This window comes from Oncorhynchus kisutch, linkage group LG23 (assembly GCF_002021735.2).
Source record: "Oncorhynchus kisutch isolate 150728-3 linkage group LG23, Okis_V2, whole genome shotgun sequence".
In the NCBI taxonomy this organism is placed as follows: domain Eukaryota; kingdom Metazoa; phylum Chordata; class Actinopteri; order Salmoniformes; family Salmonidae; genus Oncorhynchus; species Oncorhynchus kisutch.
This window is the reverse complement of record NC_034196.2, coordinates 37144726-37161267: the sequence shown is the minus strand read 5'-3', so window position 1 is coordinate 37161267 and position 16542 is coordinate 37144726. Positions and strand designations below refer to the sequence as shown.

General features: G+C 42.7%; 1 protein-coding gene across 5 annotated transcripts in view; it reads left to right on the top strand.

Moving 5' to 3' along the window:
* Positions 1-16542, top strand: part of dennd1a (DENN/MADD domain containing 1A) — a 158167-nt gene that overhangs the window by 37427 nt on the left and 104198 nt on the right. For all 5 annotated transcript variants that reach the window (XM_031802207.1, XM_031802210.1, XM_031802206.1 and 2 more), the window contains exon 3: positions 2206-2249. In XM_031802207.1, the coding sequence (XP_031658067.1) occupies positions 2206-2249 (44 nt within the window). The remainder of the gene's footprint in view (positions 1-2205; positions 2250-16542) is intronic.

Below are 16542 nucleotides of genomic sequence, written 5' to 3'. Positions count from 1 at the left end.
TTATGAAGCCTTTTATTTCAATGGAGTTTTCACTGAATTGTTTGTCAAATACACAGTTTGTTGTATGTTTCACTTTGACAGTTATAACGCTATCTGGAGTAACTCTTGTTTACAGGAAAGACAGCTAATATGATACAGTGATGCTAATGTTGTGAGGATGAAAGCATCATTTGCTTCAATTAATAGTTTTGTATATTGAATTTGTCAACTATCTGACAAACACTCATATTGGCCCTTACATTACCAGCGACATGATCTGCACTTCACGACCTAAGACTATCCATCATTTAGAATTAGCATTAGCAACCACATCAGCCCTGTTGTTGGCCATCCCAGCTATAACCCTCTCTCATTAATCAACAACACAGTTAGCCTGGAGAGTGCCGCTCAGTGTCCATATCTACCTGCTTATAAAGCTGCTACAGACGGTTAGCCTGGAGAGTGCCGCTCAGTGTCTATATCTACCTGCTTATAAAGCTGCTACAGACAGTTAGCCTGGAGAGTGCCGCTCAGTGTCCATATCTACCTGCTTATAAAGCTGCTACAGACAGTTAGCCCGGAGAGTGCCGCTCAGCGTCCATATCTACCTGCTTATAAAGCTGCTACAGACGGTTAGCCTGGAGAGTGCCGCTCAGTGTCCATATCTACCTGCTTATAAAGCTGCTACAGACAGTTAGCCTGGAGAGTGCTGCTCAGTGTCCATATCTACCTGCTTATAAAGCTGCTACAGACAGTTAGCCTGGAGAGTGCCGCTCAGTGTCCATATCTACCTGCTTATAAAGCTGCTACAGACAGTTAGCCTGGAGAGTGCCGCTCAGCGTCCATATCTACCTGCCTATAAAGCTGCCACAGACCAGGGGGAGCCATGTCGTACCCATGCACAGGACTTACACCTGAGATGCAGCTATGCCCATGCAGCTGGCAGACTGACCCCCCCCCCCCCCCTCCGCCGATGAGCAGATGGACAGACTGGCAGGCGGGTTAGACTGGTAGGGCGGGCAGGTAGCCAAGTGCACAGACGCACATCAGCATCCCGGCAGATATTGTAGACTTGGAATTACCTCCGACAGTCTGACTCTTCTGCTCTGTTGTAGCGACAGTCAAGCAGGGACATCATGGTAATGTCATTTAGAGCGGTGTCATAGGCTTGGGCCTTTCATGGATGTGTCAGCAAATACAAGGATAGTAGAGGCTTATTTTAGTTTGCCTACTGGTCTTTTCTTTAGAGGATGTCTTGACTGATTCTAGCGACATATTTTAGGATGACATACTTATTAAGTGTACCAAACAGTCAAACTCTCCATCTTTCAGAGAGTTTGGGAAGGTCGTTCCTTTGAATTAAGTGTCTCTGGATTGGAAGAATTAGTGGTGGTGTAAGGGATTTTTAGCTTTGGCAGATGCTGGGACCTCAATGTCCTAAGCAGATCCCTGATGTTTCCAGTAATGTAGCCTGGAAGTCTATTGGCTGTGGTTAGTCCAGCAGACAGAGGTGGAACCCAGTCAGCCCCCTCAGGGGTGAGGGTTTTGGTTTGAGCCTTTAGGGAGACAGAGTTTTGGATTGTTGTCTTTGATTCAGTGACTTTGACAGATTTTACGCTTGTGCAGCTGCCAAAACAAAAATCACAACCATAAATTGAAATACAAGAATTAGCAATCATTTGATGGACAGCACCTTCCGCGGGTCGGTAGAAAGCGGATGTTTACGGATACAGTATTTCCAGCCTAACTTCCGTTTACCATGAAAAACAAATATGGGGACTCCGCTCAGGGGTCTTTTTACACCTGCTATGTTATGTTAGATGGACAAAATGACCTCCCCCCATTCTCATCCCTTAGGTTAGACTTCAACATGCACTCCAGTTGGAGGTTAAGCAAGACAGCTTAGTCCCCCCACACCCCCATCTCCCCCCAACTGAGAAAAGTGGATCATCAAATACACTCCTTTACTTCCTTTTTTTCTTTCTCAGCTCTCCTTTTCCGGAGAAAGGGAGGAAGAGGGTGGATGGGTTGGTGGTGGTGGGGGGAAGGCGGGATAGGGGGTAGTAACACCTCCCTCTCTGGCCCCTAATCAGCCAGGCAGCCTCAGCTGCCCTCCTCCGATCCCCTGCCAGGGTCCCTATCATCCTCTGATCAAATATTAATGTGCTCTACTCGGCCTGCTCACTAATCCAAAGCCAATTAATATTATCTGTCAATTATTTACAGATCCGGAGGTGCGGAGGCGATTCCCCGAGGACTACATCGACCAGGTTTGGAATGCATAATTAACTTCCTCTTTTCTATCTCTCTCTCTCATTTTTCTCTCTTCCTCTCACCCTCCCCCCTCCCTTTCTTCGCCACTATTTATTTATTCGTTTCTTTAGCTTTTTTCAGCCCCCTTTATCTTGATAGTTTTCTTTTTCCTGGTGTGGCCTATTTTGACTCTTGCTCTTTGACGTCGCCTGTCTCTCTCTTTTTGTGTGGGTGCGTATCGGCCCCTTTTTATTTTTGACTCTTGCCATTTATGGGGTCTTTTTTTATGGGCTTAAGGGGGAGATGGGACCGGTTGGTGTGTTTGACCCCGTCTCGCTCCCTCGCTGTGTGTGTGTGCGTGCGTGCAATCAGAAGTCCCCACAGTAAAACAAGGAAAAGTCGGGCAAGTGTGGACATTTCGCAGATCCCAACAAGGGAAAAGGCAGTTTTAGGTTTACAATTATGGTTGTGATTAAAAGATAGGGGTTAGTTTTATGATTAGGGGTTTGGGATTAGGGTTAGGGAAAATAGGATTTTGAATGGGAATAAATAGTTTGTTCCCCACAAGGATAGTAAAAGGTGTGTGTACATACAGTAGATGTGTCTGTCTTCGCTAGTATAAAGGACACTACTATTGTCTGTGTACCGGGCAATGCAGACACATGCAGCTTCAGAAATTCATTGTAGCTCCCAAGATTTGAAAAAGGCTAAAGAAATAATATGAATGCAGAGTTGTTTTTATATGTATTTTTTACAGAAACTTGATACAAACTTGACAAACAAACTTTCTTTGTGTTTGAGAAATTGCAATTTCTTTTTTGAAAGAGAAGAGAACTTTCTTGGTTTGTTGCTTTCTTGGTTTATTTGTTTGAGAGCAGTGAGAATCCCCCCGCTTTGTCTTTCTTCAGACAACAAGACGTCTTTGTTGTTTGCGGCGTCTCTCCTGGCTCTGTGGATTCGTTTGCGACTTTGCAGAGCGACGAGAGAGTGGGTGTCGAGCTCTTCTCCGTTGACTAATTGCGCCGTCAGTCACCATAGCCATATGCTTCCTTGATATTGCTAGCATATCTCTGACACCTCCTCTGCATACACAGTGTATATTCACACAAAAACACAAACCAAAACTATTCTGTAGACATTTTGTTGTTTGTTTATTACACAAAGGACTACATGGTGTTGCCGGTGAAAAGGTACTTTTGATTAGAAGTAGGAGGGTGCATATTTCCTCTAATTTTTCTTCCTCCTTTCATCTCTCAAGCATCCAGGGTCATGTTAAATCAATGGCGTATTGACCTGGATCCTACGCGTGTTACCATAGAGCCGTGCCCATAGAATCCTCAGAGGTAGCAACTGGAACTCATTGTCCTGCATGCTCTTCAAAGAGACAGAATGCCAAACATGAATTCAGGTTGCCCTGTTAGTCGAAAAAACAACAACATTCTACTAACCAAGCGGGGCACACACGCATGCACAAACGCACACTTGCATGCATGTAGACACACACACACACACACACACACACACACACACACACACACACACACACACACACACACACACACACACACACACACACACACACACACACACACACACACACACACACACACACACACACACACTAATCACGTAGCCTTGTTTATTCCAAGCGAAGCAACCTCCCCCCGCCCGTCTCTCTCTCTCGTTCTGTTTCCTTCTTGTGCAATTATTTGATGCAGAAGAAAAGCCACATCCTTTGTTGCTAATGGATGTTTCATCCCGGGCCACCTTTGTTCCATACAGTAAAGAATCTGTCTTGAATTACGGGGCCTACGTTGCTCGTTGCTCTAGGAACGAGAAGGGGAAAGAGAGACTGAGATGAAGAGAAAGAGCGAGGAAGAAAAATAGAACGAGAAGTAGAGTTTGAGAATATCGGATAGAGAGGAAAGATGATAGGCAGTGAAAAATTGATAATGATGGCCAACCCTTTGGCTTCCCTTGAGCCGCGATGCCACGCTCCTTCACCCATCCCCCTCTTTGTAGTTCACAGAATGACGGAGGAGCAAGGCCCAAGAGAGAAGAAGAGAGTGAAAAAGAGAGTGAGAAGATGAAAGATGGCTGGAAACAAAAGAGGGTAGCTGGTACCAGTCCCAGTCTCATTCTCATCTGTGGGTTCTTAATGATGTTCCCCCCAAACACACCGCACCCTGCCCAATGGCCAACCCAGTAGCTCCCTTACATCTCTCTAGTTGGCAACAGTATGGCATCAGTCAACTCTCAGCTGGAGCCTCTAGGACAACAGGGTCTGAAACAGCAGCCTATATTCCCTTTATACTGTAGTGCAGCGTTTCCCAAACTCAGTTCCTTGGGTCACCCTGGGTGCACGTTTAGTTTTTTTGCTCTAGCACTACACAGCTGATTCAAATAACCAACTCATCATCAAGCTTTGATGATTTGAATCAGCTGTGTAGGCTAAGGCACCTCTTTTTGCCAGAACCCTATGTGGTATATCCGAGGCAGCCGTAGATAGTGGGTCGTGGGTTTTACTCATCGGGCATCATCTGAAGGCTTGTGTTTAATGTTAACCAAACGGTCATTTGATTTGATTTGTGTTCAGTTTGCGCACTTGGATACTCCTATACAAGGTGTAGGAAAAACTACCCACGACTGTTATTCAGACACACAAACGTATTTGTTTCTGAAGAGGAGGAATAGTTGCTTGTCATTATCTTGTTCGTCCTTTCTTTCTGCCGCTGATAGATCTCGCCGTTTGCGCAGGGGAATGTAATCGGAAATGTAAATAAGCCGTTTGATACAAAGTGACGGAATAACGAGCGGAATTTCCCTCGCTTCTATCTTCTCTCTCTCTCTCTCCAATCGCTCCCTCGCTCATAATTAAAACAAAGCTTTCGCCCTGAGTCTCTTCTCTCTCTCACTCGTTTTTTCCATCTCCATCCTCTGACACAGCCACATCGCATTGACACATAAGCTTTGAATCCTTTAAATTAGGCAGCTGCTGCTTGTTTTCCTTAACTTAATGCGACAAGGTACTTTTTTCCCCGTAATGGAGAGAAATCGTTTTTTGAAGTTGGGCTGGCTTTGATGTTGCGTGCCGCTAGACCATTTTAACTTCTCCGGCATAGGGGGAAGAATCGAGGCGCTTTTAACAAGGGAATATTCAAATTGGTGACCTTCTACCAAAAGAAGAAGTAGAAAGGGAAACGGAGGGAGAGAAAGCGGGGGTGTTGAATATTCACATTTGCACACACACACTACAGACGTAGGATCTTCATTTGATCACTCTTTTGTCGCTGAAAATGTTCCTGCACAGCAGGAAATGCAAACATGTAGTGCATTCATGTTTTAACAAGGCTTCTAAAGTTTGTAATTTCCACTTTAAAATGCCAGACTTAATTTGCCCTAAAGAAAAATGTTTCAACCCCTACAAAAATGTCCATTATATTCCACATAATAATTCACATGTCCTGTTGCTGAAGGATTATTTTCCTGCTGTAGCAAACTGGCTCAAATTAAAATCCTACATCTGTAACACACAAACTGCGGGAAGTAACCAACCACCAATAATGACCTCTGATCTCCATGACAACTTCACCTGGAGACCTTGATGACACTGGCACATAATCTATCAACAACTGGCGATAGTGATTAAAAGGTCTTATCTAGAGGCATTAGATGTCCACATTACGCAAAGTCGTCTCTTTCAGAAGAAAAATGTGTGCGTAGATAAAATTAACTCACCACCATATCACCAACTCCGGCAAAGTGTCAAGCTCATGAAATAGGCTAGATTTGTGGTGTAGGATTACATTTCCCAAAGACCTGACCTCAGGTCAGTGTTACATCTTATTCCCTACACATTAAGCCTTCAGGTAAGGTAACGTTAGCTGAACCTCTACCTGACGCCAGATTTGTGGAGTGCAGCGTAATCCCATCTACTAGTAAACCCATCATTACCCCTGTGTGGGAAAAATATGGCTGCTTATTGTGCCTTCATCCTGAAGGGAGATAATTGTGATGTGGTTTTCCCAGTGCTTGTCTGACGGTCTGGGGTGTATCTCTTAATTGCGGCTCACCTTAGCGTGGCTTGGCGTCGGCTCCTGGGGACACCTGGCTGCACATATGGCATCAGTTACCGACGTAGGTGAAGGCAACCGTTAAGCATCTGGAGCAGGGGAGGGAGGTATTGGAGGGAGAGAGAGAGAGCGAGCGAGCAAGTAGATGAAAACATAGAAAACCCGGCTGTCTGAGAAATGGAAGTGTTCCAAGAATTGTATGTTGTTAAGGCATGAGGTTCAAATGTGAAGATGTGCAAAGTGAGTTGGTGGACAAAATGCGAAACTCCCATCAGTGGAAAGATGACACTGCATGCATGAAGAGAGAGACAGGGAAAGAGACAGGGAGAGCGACACCCAGTAACTGTTCTTCCTCATTTGACTTCCAACAGCAAACATGCAATGAAACTGTCACGCCCTGACCATAGTAGAGGTCGACCGATTAATCGGAATGGCCAATTTAATTAGGGCTGATTTCAAGTTTTCATAACAATCGGAAATCTGTATTTTTGGGCGCTGATTTTGCCGATTAAAAAAAATAAAGTTATTATTTTTATACCTTTATTTAACTAAGCAAGTCAGTTAAGAACACATTCTTAGTTTCAATTACGGCCTAGGAACCGTGGGTTAACTGCCTTGTTCAGGGGCAGAACGACAGATTTTCCCCTTGTCAGCTCGGGGGATCCAATCTTGCAACCTTACAGTTAACTAGTTCAACGCTATAATCACCTGCCTCTTGTTGCACTCCACAAGGAGACTGCCTGTTACGCGAATGCTGTAGAAGCCAAGGTAAGTTGCTATCTAGCATTAAACTTCTCTTATAAAAAACAATCAATCAATCATAATCACTAGTTATAACTACACATGGTTGATGATATTACTAGTTTATCTAGCGTGTCCTGCGTTGCATATAATCGATGCAACGCTGGGGGATGATTTAAGAAAAGCGCATTTGCTAAAAAAGCACAATCGTTGGACGACTGTACCTAACCATAAACACCAACGCCTTTCTTAAAATCAATACACAGAAGTACATATTTTTAAATCTGCATATTTAGCTAAAAGAAATCCAAATTAGCAGGCAATATTAACCAGGTGAAATTGTGTCACTTCTCTAGCGTTCATTGCACATTCAGAGTCAGGGTATATGCAACAGTTTGGGCATATATATATTTTTAAAACCGGCCGATTAATCGGCATCAGCGTTGAAAAATCATAATCGGTCAACCTCTAGACCATAGAGAGCATTTTATTCTCTATGTTGGTTTGACTAGGGTGGGTTATCTAGGTGATTATATGTACATCTATGTTGGCCTGGTATGATTCCCAATCAGAGGCAGCTGGGATCATATTTAGGCAGCCATTTCCCCATTGTGCTTTTTGGGATCTTGTTTTTGTGTAGTGCCTATTAACACTGAAATTACTTCACGGTTAGTTTGTTTTCTGTATTTGTTTTGGTGAGTTTCTTTGACGTAAACATGTGGAACTCTACACACGCTGCGCCTTGGTCCAATCATTCAGATGATCGTGACAGAAACGGAATGCTTCCTGGCCATTAACCCTCCGCCACTACTTCTGATCCTGGCCTGTGAAAGTGGCTTTACTGGGGGAGACTGACAAAGATTTATCAACCTTCGCCCTGCCTCTGGAGGAAGGTGGTGCAAGTGGTTGTTTTCAGATACATTTGCCTAGCCTTCTGTAAGACTGAAATACAAATTAGGGCCTTAAAATGGAGTCTTACACCAGTTACACTGCTTAGGCCAGTCACACTGCTATACCGGCATCTTTAAAATAGAGGCACTGACATAGCTTCCTGAAGGCAAGAAAATGCCATTTTATAAGAGTTCATCAAGTCTCAAGTGGTTTGGTTTGTTGACCCAGTGGATTTAACTCTGATAGACTCTTGGTAATTGACCGATCTAAAAGGCCATTGATTTTCACAGAAGTCAAGGGGAAGTTGAAATAGCGTATGTGAAACTTTACCATGAATTAAATATGGCCTTGGCCTCAACCATGGGTCGACAGTGCAGATTGAATTATTGATATTGAATTATTTGTCTTTAACTATAGATTAAGCGGACACTAAGGAGCCGGTTTCTTGGATCCAGATGTAGTCTAGGCTAGGCATTCGGGAGATTCAGGAAACCAGCCCTTGAACATTGTACTAGGGGTTTAATGTTTCTCTGAAATAGATGATGACCTAGTCATATGTTGGCTTGTTGTGTAGCTTGCTAAGGTGAGCTAACTATGGACGTGTTCAGTTCTAGTCTGCCACCCTTCCCATTCACCCTGCTGGGTTCCCTTCCGCTTGTGTCCCTAATCTCCACGTGAGTACCAGACATTTAGAGGTAGCCACACATGGCCCAATATCCTGTTGAATATGCCCAATGCCCATTGCCACCCCTTCCCTTCTCTTCATCCCCTCCAGTCGTTCATCCCCCTTTCTCCTTTCTCTCGCCTCTGTCAGGATGAACAGATTCAAAACACAATAAAAGAGAACAAATAATTGCTTGTTGTTTAACCCCTCTGGATTGGCTAAATGTGTACATATAGAAAGGTTGCAGTTGCGTCACATCACCTAGCAACCACACCAGGAGCCATGTTGGAAGACCAGAGTCAGTCTTTTGGACCTTTGTTGCCCTGTGTGTCCTCCAATTGTCCACATCGCTGGCTTTGTTTTGCTTTGTATTTCTAAGGACCTTAAAAATACGTCCTTAGAAAGGCAGTAGGATAACCTATTCAAGTAAGTAAATCGTTTTTGTATCATTTTCAAAATATATGTATAATTAGCTAGCTAGCTTGCTACAATAACTTAGCATTAATGTGTAGGCTAACTCAAATGAGCTCCTAACGTATTGTTAGCTTGCTAGCTAACTTTACATACTGTATAGCTAAGTGAAATAGATATCTCCAGCTACAGTTAGCTAACTTAATTTTAGCTTGCTAGCTCTTGATGTATGTGTCATTATACGTAAAAAATACAAACTCTAAATGCATACAGTATGTAGCTAGGTAGCTAGCTAGCTAATAACCATGGCATGACATTTTTGGTGAAAAAGAAATATATATTTTAAATGTAACCTTTATTTAACTAGGCCAGTCAGTTAAGAACAAATTCTTATTTACAATGATGGCCTACACCGGCCAAACATGGATGACGCTGGGCCAATTGTGCGCCGCCCTATGGGACTCCCAATCACGGCCAGTTGCATTCGAACCAGGGTGTCTATAGTGACTTCTCAAGCGCTGAGATGCAATGCCTTAGACCGCTGCAGGAGTCCGAGTGAAAGGATTAGCAGCTCCAGCTGTCAGAGAAGGGGAGAGAGTCGGCTACTCTGGATAAGACAGGTACCTTTGTGGGAGGCCATTATGAAAAGATTCTCCAGTCCCTGGCGAGGAAAACTATGAGGACAGAGAGATATAGCAACATGATATTCAGTGCTGTCCAATTTGAGTAAAATGCAGCCTGTTTCATTGTGATGTTTTCTGTCCTCGGATACAGAGAGCTGTGAAATACCCTGACTGCAGATGAAGCGGTCCAAATTCATGTCCCAATAGAATAAGGGGTCATCCTTGTATATCGTGGGTTGTAAAACAAAGAAAAATGTTGTAAACAAAGTACAGTTTAAAAGTCATACATAATGTATAAACCTATTCCAACTGGAGCAGGCCAACCCTGCTGGGTATGCAGGCTTCTGTTCCAGCCCAGCACGAACACCTGATTGTAGTTTTTTTGTTTTGCACATTTTCCCTCTGAATGGCACACACAATCCATGTCTTATTTGTCTCGAGGCCTAATTTTTTTTCATTAACCTGTCTCCTCCCCTTCATCTGCTTTATCTTGGCCAGGTCGCAATTGTAAATGAGAACTTGTTCTCAACTTGCCTACCTGGTTAAATAAAGGTAAAATAAAAAAAAATAAAAAAAATCTACACTGATTGAAGTTGATTTACCAAGTGACATCAATAAGGTATCATAGCTTTCACCTGGATTAATTTGGTCAGTCAGTGTGTATGAGGCTAATCATTATATTATACCAGATGTTGTACATGCCTTGTGCTGACATCAAATTGTTTAGTGCAAATCCAACCCTTATAATGCTTGGAAGCAGGAAATGATGGGATCCTTAGATTAAAACATACAACTACTACTGCCAAGTTCAATGCCAGATACTCTTCTCCCAAAAGGTCTGAGTGGCACATGGAGGTGCCACTGTGATAAGGAAGATGGTTTGCCTAAGACTACCATAACAATTACATTGTCTATGCTAAATGTGTTTAAATTGTAAAATAAAAATAGTTCGATTATAAGAAATACATTTTATTCAATGGGGCAAGGAAAGCAGAGATGAACACAAAATACTTTTAATTTTACCCATATAACAACAGCCTATTATTCAAGTATAATATGTTTAGAATATCATAAACAATAGTATTTTACATGCTGTTCCAAATTTCATTTTATATATTCATACATTTGTAGATAAATATATTACTGTGTAACTTTGTTTCTGTTTAATTACATACCCACCCAGCCCGGCCATCTAGATGTGTGAAAGTTAGTGTTTTAGCTAATGATCCATCATGTATGGGGTGGCAGGTAGCCTAGTGGTTAGAGCGTTGGACCAGTTACCAAAAGGTTGCTAGATCAAATCCCCGAGCTGACAAGGTAAGCATCTGTTATTCTGCCCCTGAACAAGGCCTTTAACCCACTGTTCCTAGGCCATCATTGTAAGTAAGAATTTGTTCCTAATTGACATGCCTAGTTAAAAAAAGCAATTAAAAAAAGGTATGACATTCCTGGGAGTGTGTAAAATTTCATTTTTTTTACCATTGCATTTTTGTATGTTCTCTATAGTTATGTACTTGAAAATGTATCAATTGACCAATTCGGCACATTTGGGTAGACTCCTGGCAGACTTACAACATACAATACAACATATTGTACAGTAATATAATTCTTCACTAGATCAGTCTGAAACGTTGCACACACTGCTGCCATCAAGTGGCCAAAATCTAAATTACACCTAGACTCCTATCTGAATGTATGGCCTTTCTCTTGCATTTCAAAGATGGAAAAAAACCCCACATGTTTTTTTGTTTGTATTATCTCTATCAGATCTAATGTGTTGTATTCTCCTACATTAATTTCAAATTTCCACAAACTTCAAAGTGTTTCCTTTCAAATGATATAAATTATATGCATGTCCTTGCTTCAGGTCCTGAGCTACCGGCAGTTAGATTTGGGTATGTCATTTTAGGCAAAAAAAAAAGGAGGTTTTAATCAGAAGTTATTGCTACACGATTCAATTTATGGGGACACTTTCGTCATGACGACAAGGTAACTGGGCTCTCTACTCAAATTGCACAACAGAATCATTCAGATTGACCAAGGGACAACCATTTTGTCTAACTGAGGAATGTCCCCTTTTATATCTGGAAAAGGACAAAGTAGTAAAAATAGAAACTGATGATGCTGCAGCGTTGCTCATCTTCACAGTGTGAATCCAGTTGACATCGGTGTCTTGATAGAGGTCAGCTGGTGAACCTACAGTAGAATAGAACTGAGGGGTATTTTACTGAAATTCTGTTACCAAACTTTGTATCTGCACAGTTTTCCAGTAAATATGTTTTGTAGAATTATCAGTGGAAATTGTTTAAAGTAGTCCTTGTGCATGGATTTGCTTGCTAAACTTTTATATCAATGGTCTTTGTTTCGCATACATTTTCAAGTAAAATAAAATCATGCATGGAATTGCACCTATTCCATGTAGGCCTTTGTCCTATGCTGTAATGCCCATACATTTTCTCAACAAATTATCATTGGGTCAGTGCCACTGGAAGGTGTTTTGGGGAAATAATATCCTCTTTCAAGCTATATGCACATCATATTGTGCAATTCGTGTCTCCCCTTTTCGTAGGCCTAGATTACATGGTTGCATTCAAGACAAGGTCGTTTTTATTGATCTGTTTATAAAAGGCCATATTATTTTTCCCACGCAAAGAAAAGAGAAGAAACGTCTCTGATACAGCATATCCACTATGCTATGTCCATATTTACTACGCAGTCAGCCATACACAGTGATTGGACTGAGTTATAATTATAGCCTAAATTATCACTATCCAATCTACTCATCACATTAGGAATAAACTCAGCAAAAAAAGAAACGTCCTCTCACTGTCAACTGCGTTTATTTTCAGCAAACTTAACATGTGTAAATATTTGTGAAAACATAATAAGATTGAACAACTGAGACATAAACTGAACAAGTTTCACAGACATGTCACTAACAGAAATGGAATAATGTGTCCCTGAGCAAAGGGAGGGTCAAAATCAAAAATGACAGTCAGTATTTGGTGTGGCCACCAGCTGCATTAAGTACTGCAGTGCGTCTCCGCCTCATGGACTGCACCAGATTTGCCAGTTCTTGCTGTGAGATGTTACCCCACTCTTCCCCCAAGGCACCTGCAAGTTCCCAGACATTTCTGGGGGGAATGGCCCTAGCCCTCACCATCCGATCCAACAGGTCCCAGACGTACTCAATGGGATTGAGATCCGGGCTCTTCTTTGGCCTTGGCAGAACACTGACATTCCTGTCTTGCAGGAAATCACGCACATAACGAGCAGTATGGCATGGCTGGTGGCATTTTCATGCTGGAGGGTCATGTCAGGATGAGACTACAGGAAGGATACCACATGAGGGAGGAGGATGTCTTCCCTGTAACGCACAGTGTCGAGATTGCCTGCAATGAGAACAAGCTCAGTCCAATGATGCTGTGACACACTGCCCCAGACCATGACGGACCCTCTACCTCCAAATCGATCCCGTTCCAGAGTACAGGCCTCGGTGTAACGCTCATTCCTTCGACGATAAACGCCAGTCCTGTCTGGTCCAGCAACGGTGGGTTTGTGCCCATAGGCGACGTTTTTGCCAGTGATGTCTGGTGAGGACCTGCCTTACAACAGGCCTACAAGCCCTCAGTCCAGCCGATCTCAGCCTATTGTGGACAGTCTGAGCACTGATGGAAGGATTGTGCTTTCGGTTGTAACTTGGGCAGTTGTTGTTGCCATCCTGTACCTGTCCCGCAGGTGTGATGTTCAGATTTACCTATCCTGTGCATTTGTTGTTACACGTGGTCTGCCACTGCGAGGACAATCAGCTGTCCGTCCTGTCTCCCTGTAGTGCTGTCTTAGGCGTCTCACAGTACGGATATTGCAATATATTGCCCTGGCACATCTGCAGTCCTCATTCCTCCTTGCAGCATGCCTAAGGCACGTTCATGCAGATGAGCAGGGACCCTGGGCATCTTTCTTTTGGTGTTTTTCAGAGTCAGCAGAAAGGCCTCTTTAGTGTTCTAAGTTATCATAACTGTGATCTTAATTGCCTACTGTCTGTAAGCTGTTAGTGTTTTAACGACCGTTCCACAGGTGCATGTTCATTAATTGTTTATGGTTCATTGAACAAGCATGGGAAACAGTGTTTAAACCCTTTACAATGAAGATCTGTAAAGTTATTTCGATTTTTACGAATTATCTTTGAAAGACACGGTCCTGAAAAAGGGATGTTTCTTTTTTTGCTGAGTTTAGTAGCCTTACATTAGTCTGCAAATGTGATAAAAGCATGCATGGTTATTGTAAAGGTGCATTTTTATGGTGAAAAAAATACACTACATGACCAAAAGTATGTGGACACCTGCTTGTCGAATATCTCATTCTAAAATCATGGGCATTAATATGGAATTAGTTCCCCCTTTGCTGCTATAACAGCCTCCACTCTTCTGGGAAGGCTTTCCACTAGATGTTGGAATATTGCTGCGGGGACTTTCTTCCATTCAGCCACGAGCATTAGTGAGGTCAGGAACTGATGTCGGGTGATTTAGGCCTGGCTCGCAGTCTGTGTTTTAATTCTTTCCAAAAGTGTTCGATGTGGTTAACGTCTGGGCTCTGTACAGGCCAGTCAAGTTATTCCACACCGATCTCGACAATCAATTTCTTTATGGACCTTACTTTGTGCACATGGCCATTGTCATGCTGAAACAGGAAAGGGCCTTCCCCAAACTTTTGCAATGTTGGAAACACAGAATCATCTAGAATGTCATTGTATGCTGTAGCGTTAAGATTTCCCTTCACTGGTTTCCCTTTCCCAGCCCCAGACCATTACTTTGCAGTTGGTATTATGGATTCGGGCAGGCAGTGTTCTTTTGGCATCCGCCAAACCCAGATTCGTCCGTCAGACTGCCAGATGGTGAAGCGTGATTCATCACTCTAGAGAACGTGTTTCCACTGCTCCAGAGTCCAATGGCGGTGAGCTCTACACCACTCCAGCTGACACTTGGCCTTTCACATGGTGATCTTAGGCTTGTGTGCATCTGCTTGGCTATGGAAACCCATTTCATGAAGCTCCTGATGAACAGTTCTTGTGCTGACGTTGCTTCCAGAGGAACTCTGTAGTGAGTGTTACAACCAAGAACAAACTATTTTTTACACGCTTCAGCACCGTTTGTCCCATTCTGTGAGCTTGAGGAGCCTACCACTTCGCGGCTGAGCCACTGTTGCTCCTAGATGTTTCCACATCACAATAACAGCCCTTACAGTTGACCGGGGCAGCTCTAGCAGGGCAGAATTTTGACGAACTGACTTGTTGGAAAGGTGGCATTGTATGACTGTGCCACGTTAAATGCCACTGAGCTCTTCAGTAAGGCAATTCTACTGACAATGTTGGTCTTAGGAGATTGCATGGCTGTGTGCTCTATTTTATACACCTGTCAGCAACGGGTGTGGTTGAAATAGCCGAAATACACCAATTTGAAGGGGTGTCCACATACTTTTGTATAGACAGTGCCTTCAGGAAGTATTCAGCCTTTTTCCACATTACGTTACATCCGTATTCTAAAATGATTCAAATAATTCCTCAGTTATCTATACACAATACCTCATAATGACAAAGTAAAAAAAAATTATACATTATACATTTTATAATAAGGCTGTAACCTAAGAAAATGTGGGAAAAGTCTGAATACTGTCTGAAGGCACTGTATAGTGTAGCTTCCCCAAAGCTTCAAAATCACTCGCCGCCTATGAGAGAGACGCATGCCAGATAGCTAGACTACAAGCTATCTAGCTCTAATGTTGGCCAACTTAATCTTGTTGTTAACATCTGGGTGGCATAACAGCTAAACTAAACTTGAATTTAGACTTATCGTTAATGAAACGATTGGAGCAGACCCTGTACTGACAACTGTCTGGGTTCAGGTCTTGACGGGGGAAAAAGGTGTCTTTTTTTGTCAGTTGTCTTTCCTGCCTTGTTAGAACATCCAAATACGGCACAGACATTGACCATGGTAATTAATCAAGTAGTTTTAGGCATTGTTACCATGCAGCTTGGAGTAGCTGTTGTTGTCGGAATAATTGATTTATTGATCTTCCAACATGGCCGCCAGGAGGCATTGTAGGTCACCTGGCAACCCTCTATATTAAATAATATTTTAATATAGTTATATCTAGTTTGGTATCTTATAGTTAATATAATTCAATCTACTTTGAAGGCGACTGTGAAAGTGATGGGATAATTGAAGGAGTCAGGACTTCAGCTTCATGGCCCCAGAAAGCCTAGTTCACTTCAGGGCCCATTGCAATAAAACCTGAACAATTGCAATATAAATTTTACTCAAGTCAACGTTCTCCTTGTGACGTGCAATTCTCCAGAGTACACTGCTATTTTTCTATCTCTATCTTCTAAAGGCACTGACTTTTGGAGACATTTGGAGAACGCCATAAAAATAACGACGAGGTTGCGCTTCATCCATCCGCGAACACTGTGTCCCAGCTAATGACTTGTTGTTTTGTTTGTTGTCGTTGTTTGATTTCTGTCTTCCCTTTTCATCATTTTTTAAATTATTTTTCATGTCATCTGTCCACACTGTGGGGTGAAGTGCTGACAACGTGCCTTTTTGCAGAGTGGCTGCGCTGGTAGTAATTTAAAATCCATAACTGTATAAAAGGGGTCTCATTGAGACAAATGAGAGTGCTGCCTGTGGTATTACATCTAATGAGGGGCCTCGGCGCTCTGCTCTGTTTGCACAGCACCGTCCTCCTCCTAATGAAGGAGCAATATGGCTGCCTTTTATTAAAGCATTTCATGAGTCGACTGCGGATGTCTCATAGAAATGCTCTCTATCTCATTGAAATGTCCCCACACACACACACACACACACACACACACACACACACACACACACACACACACACACACACACAC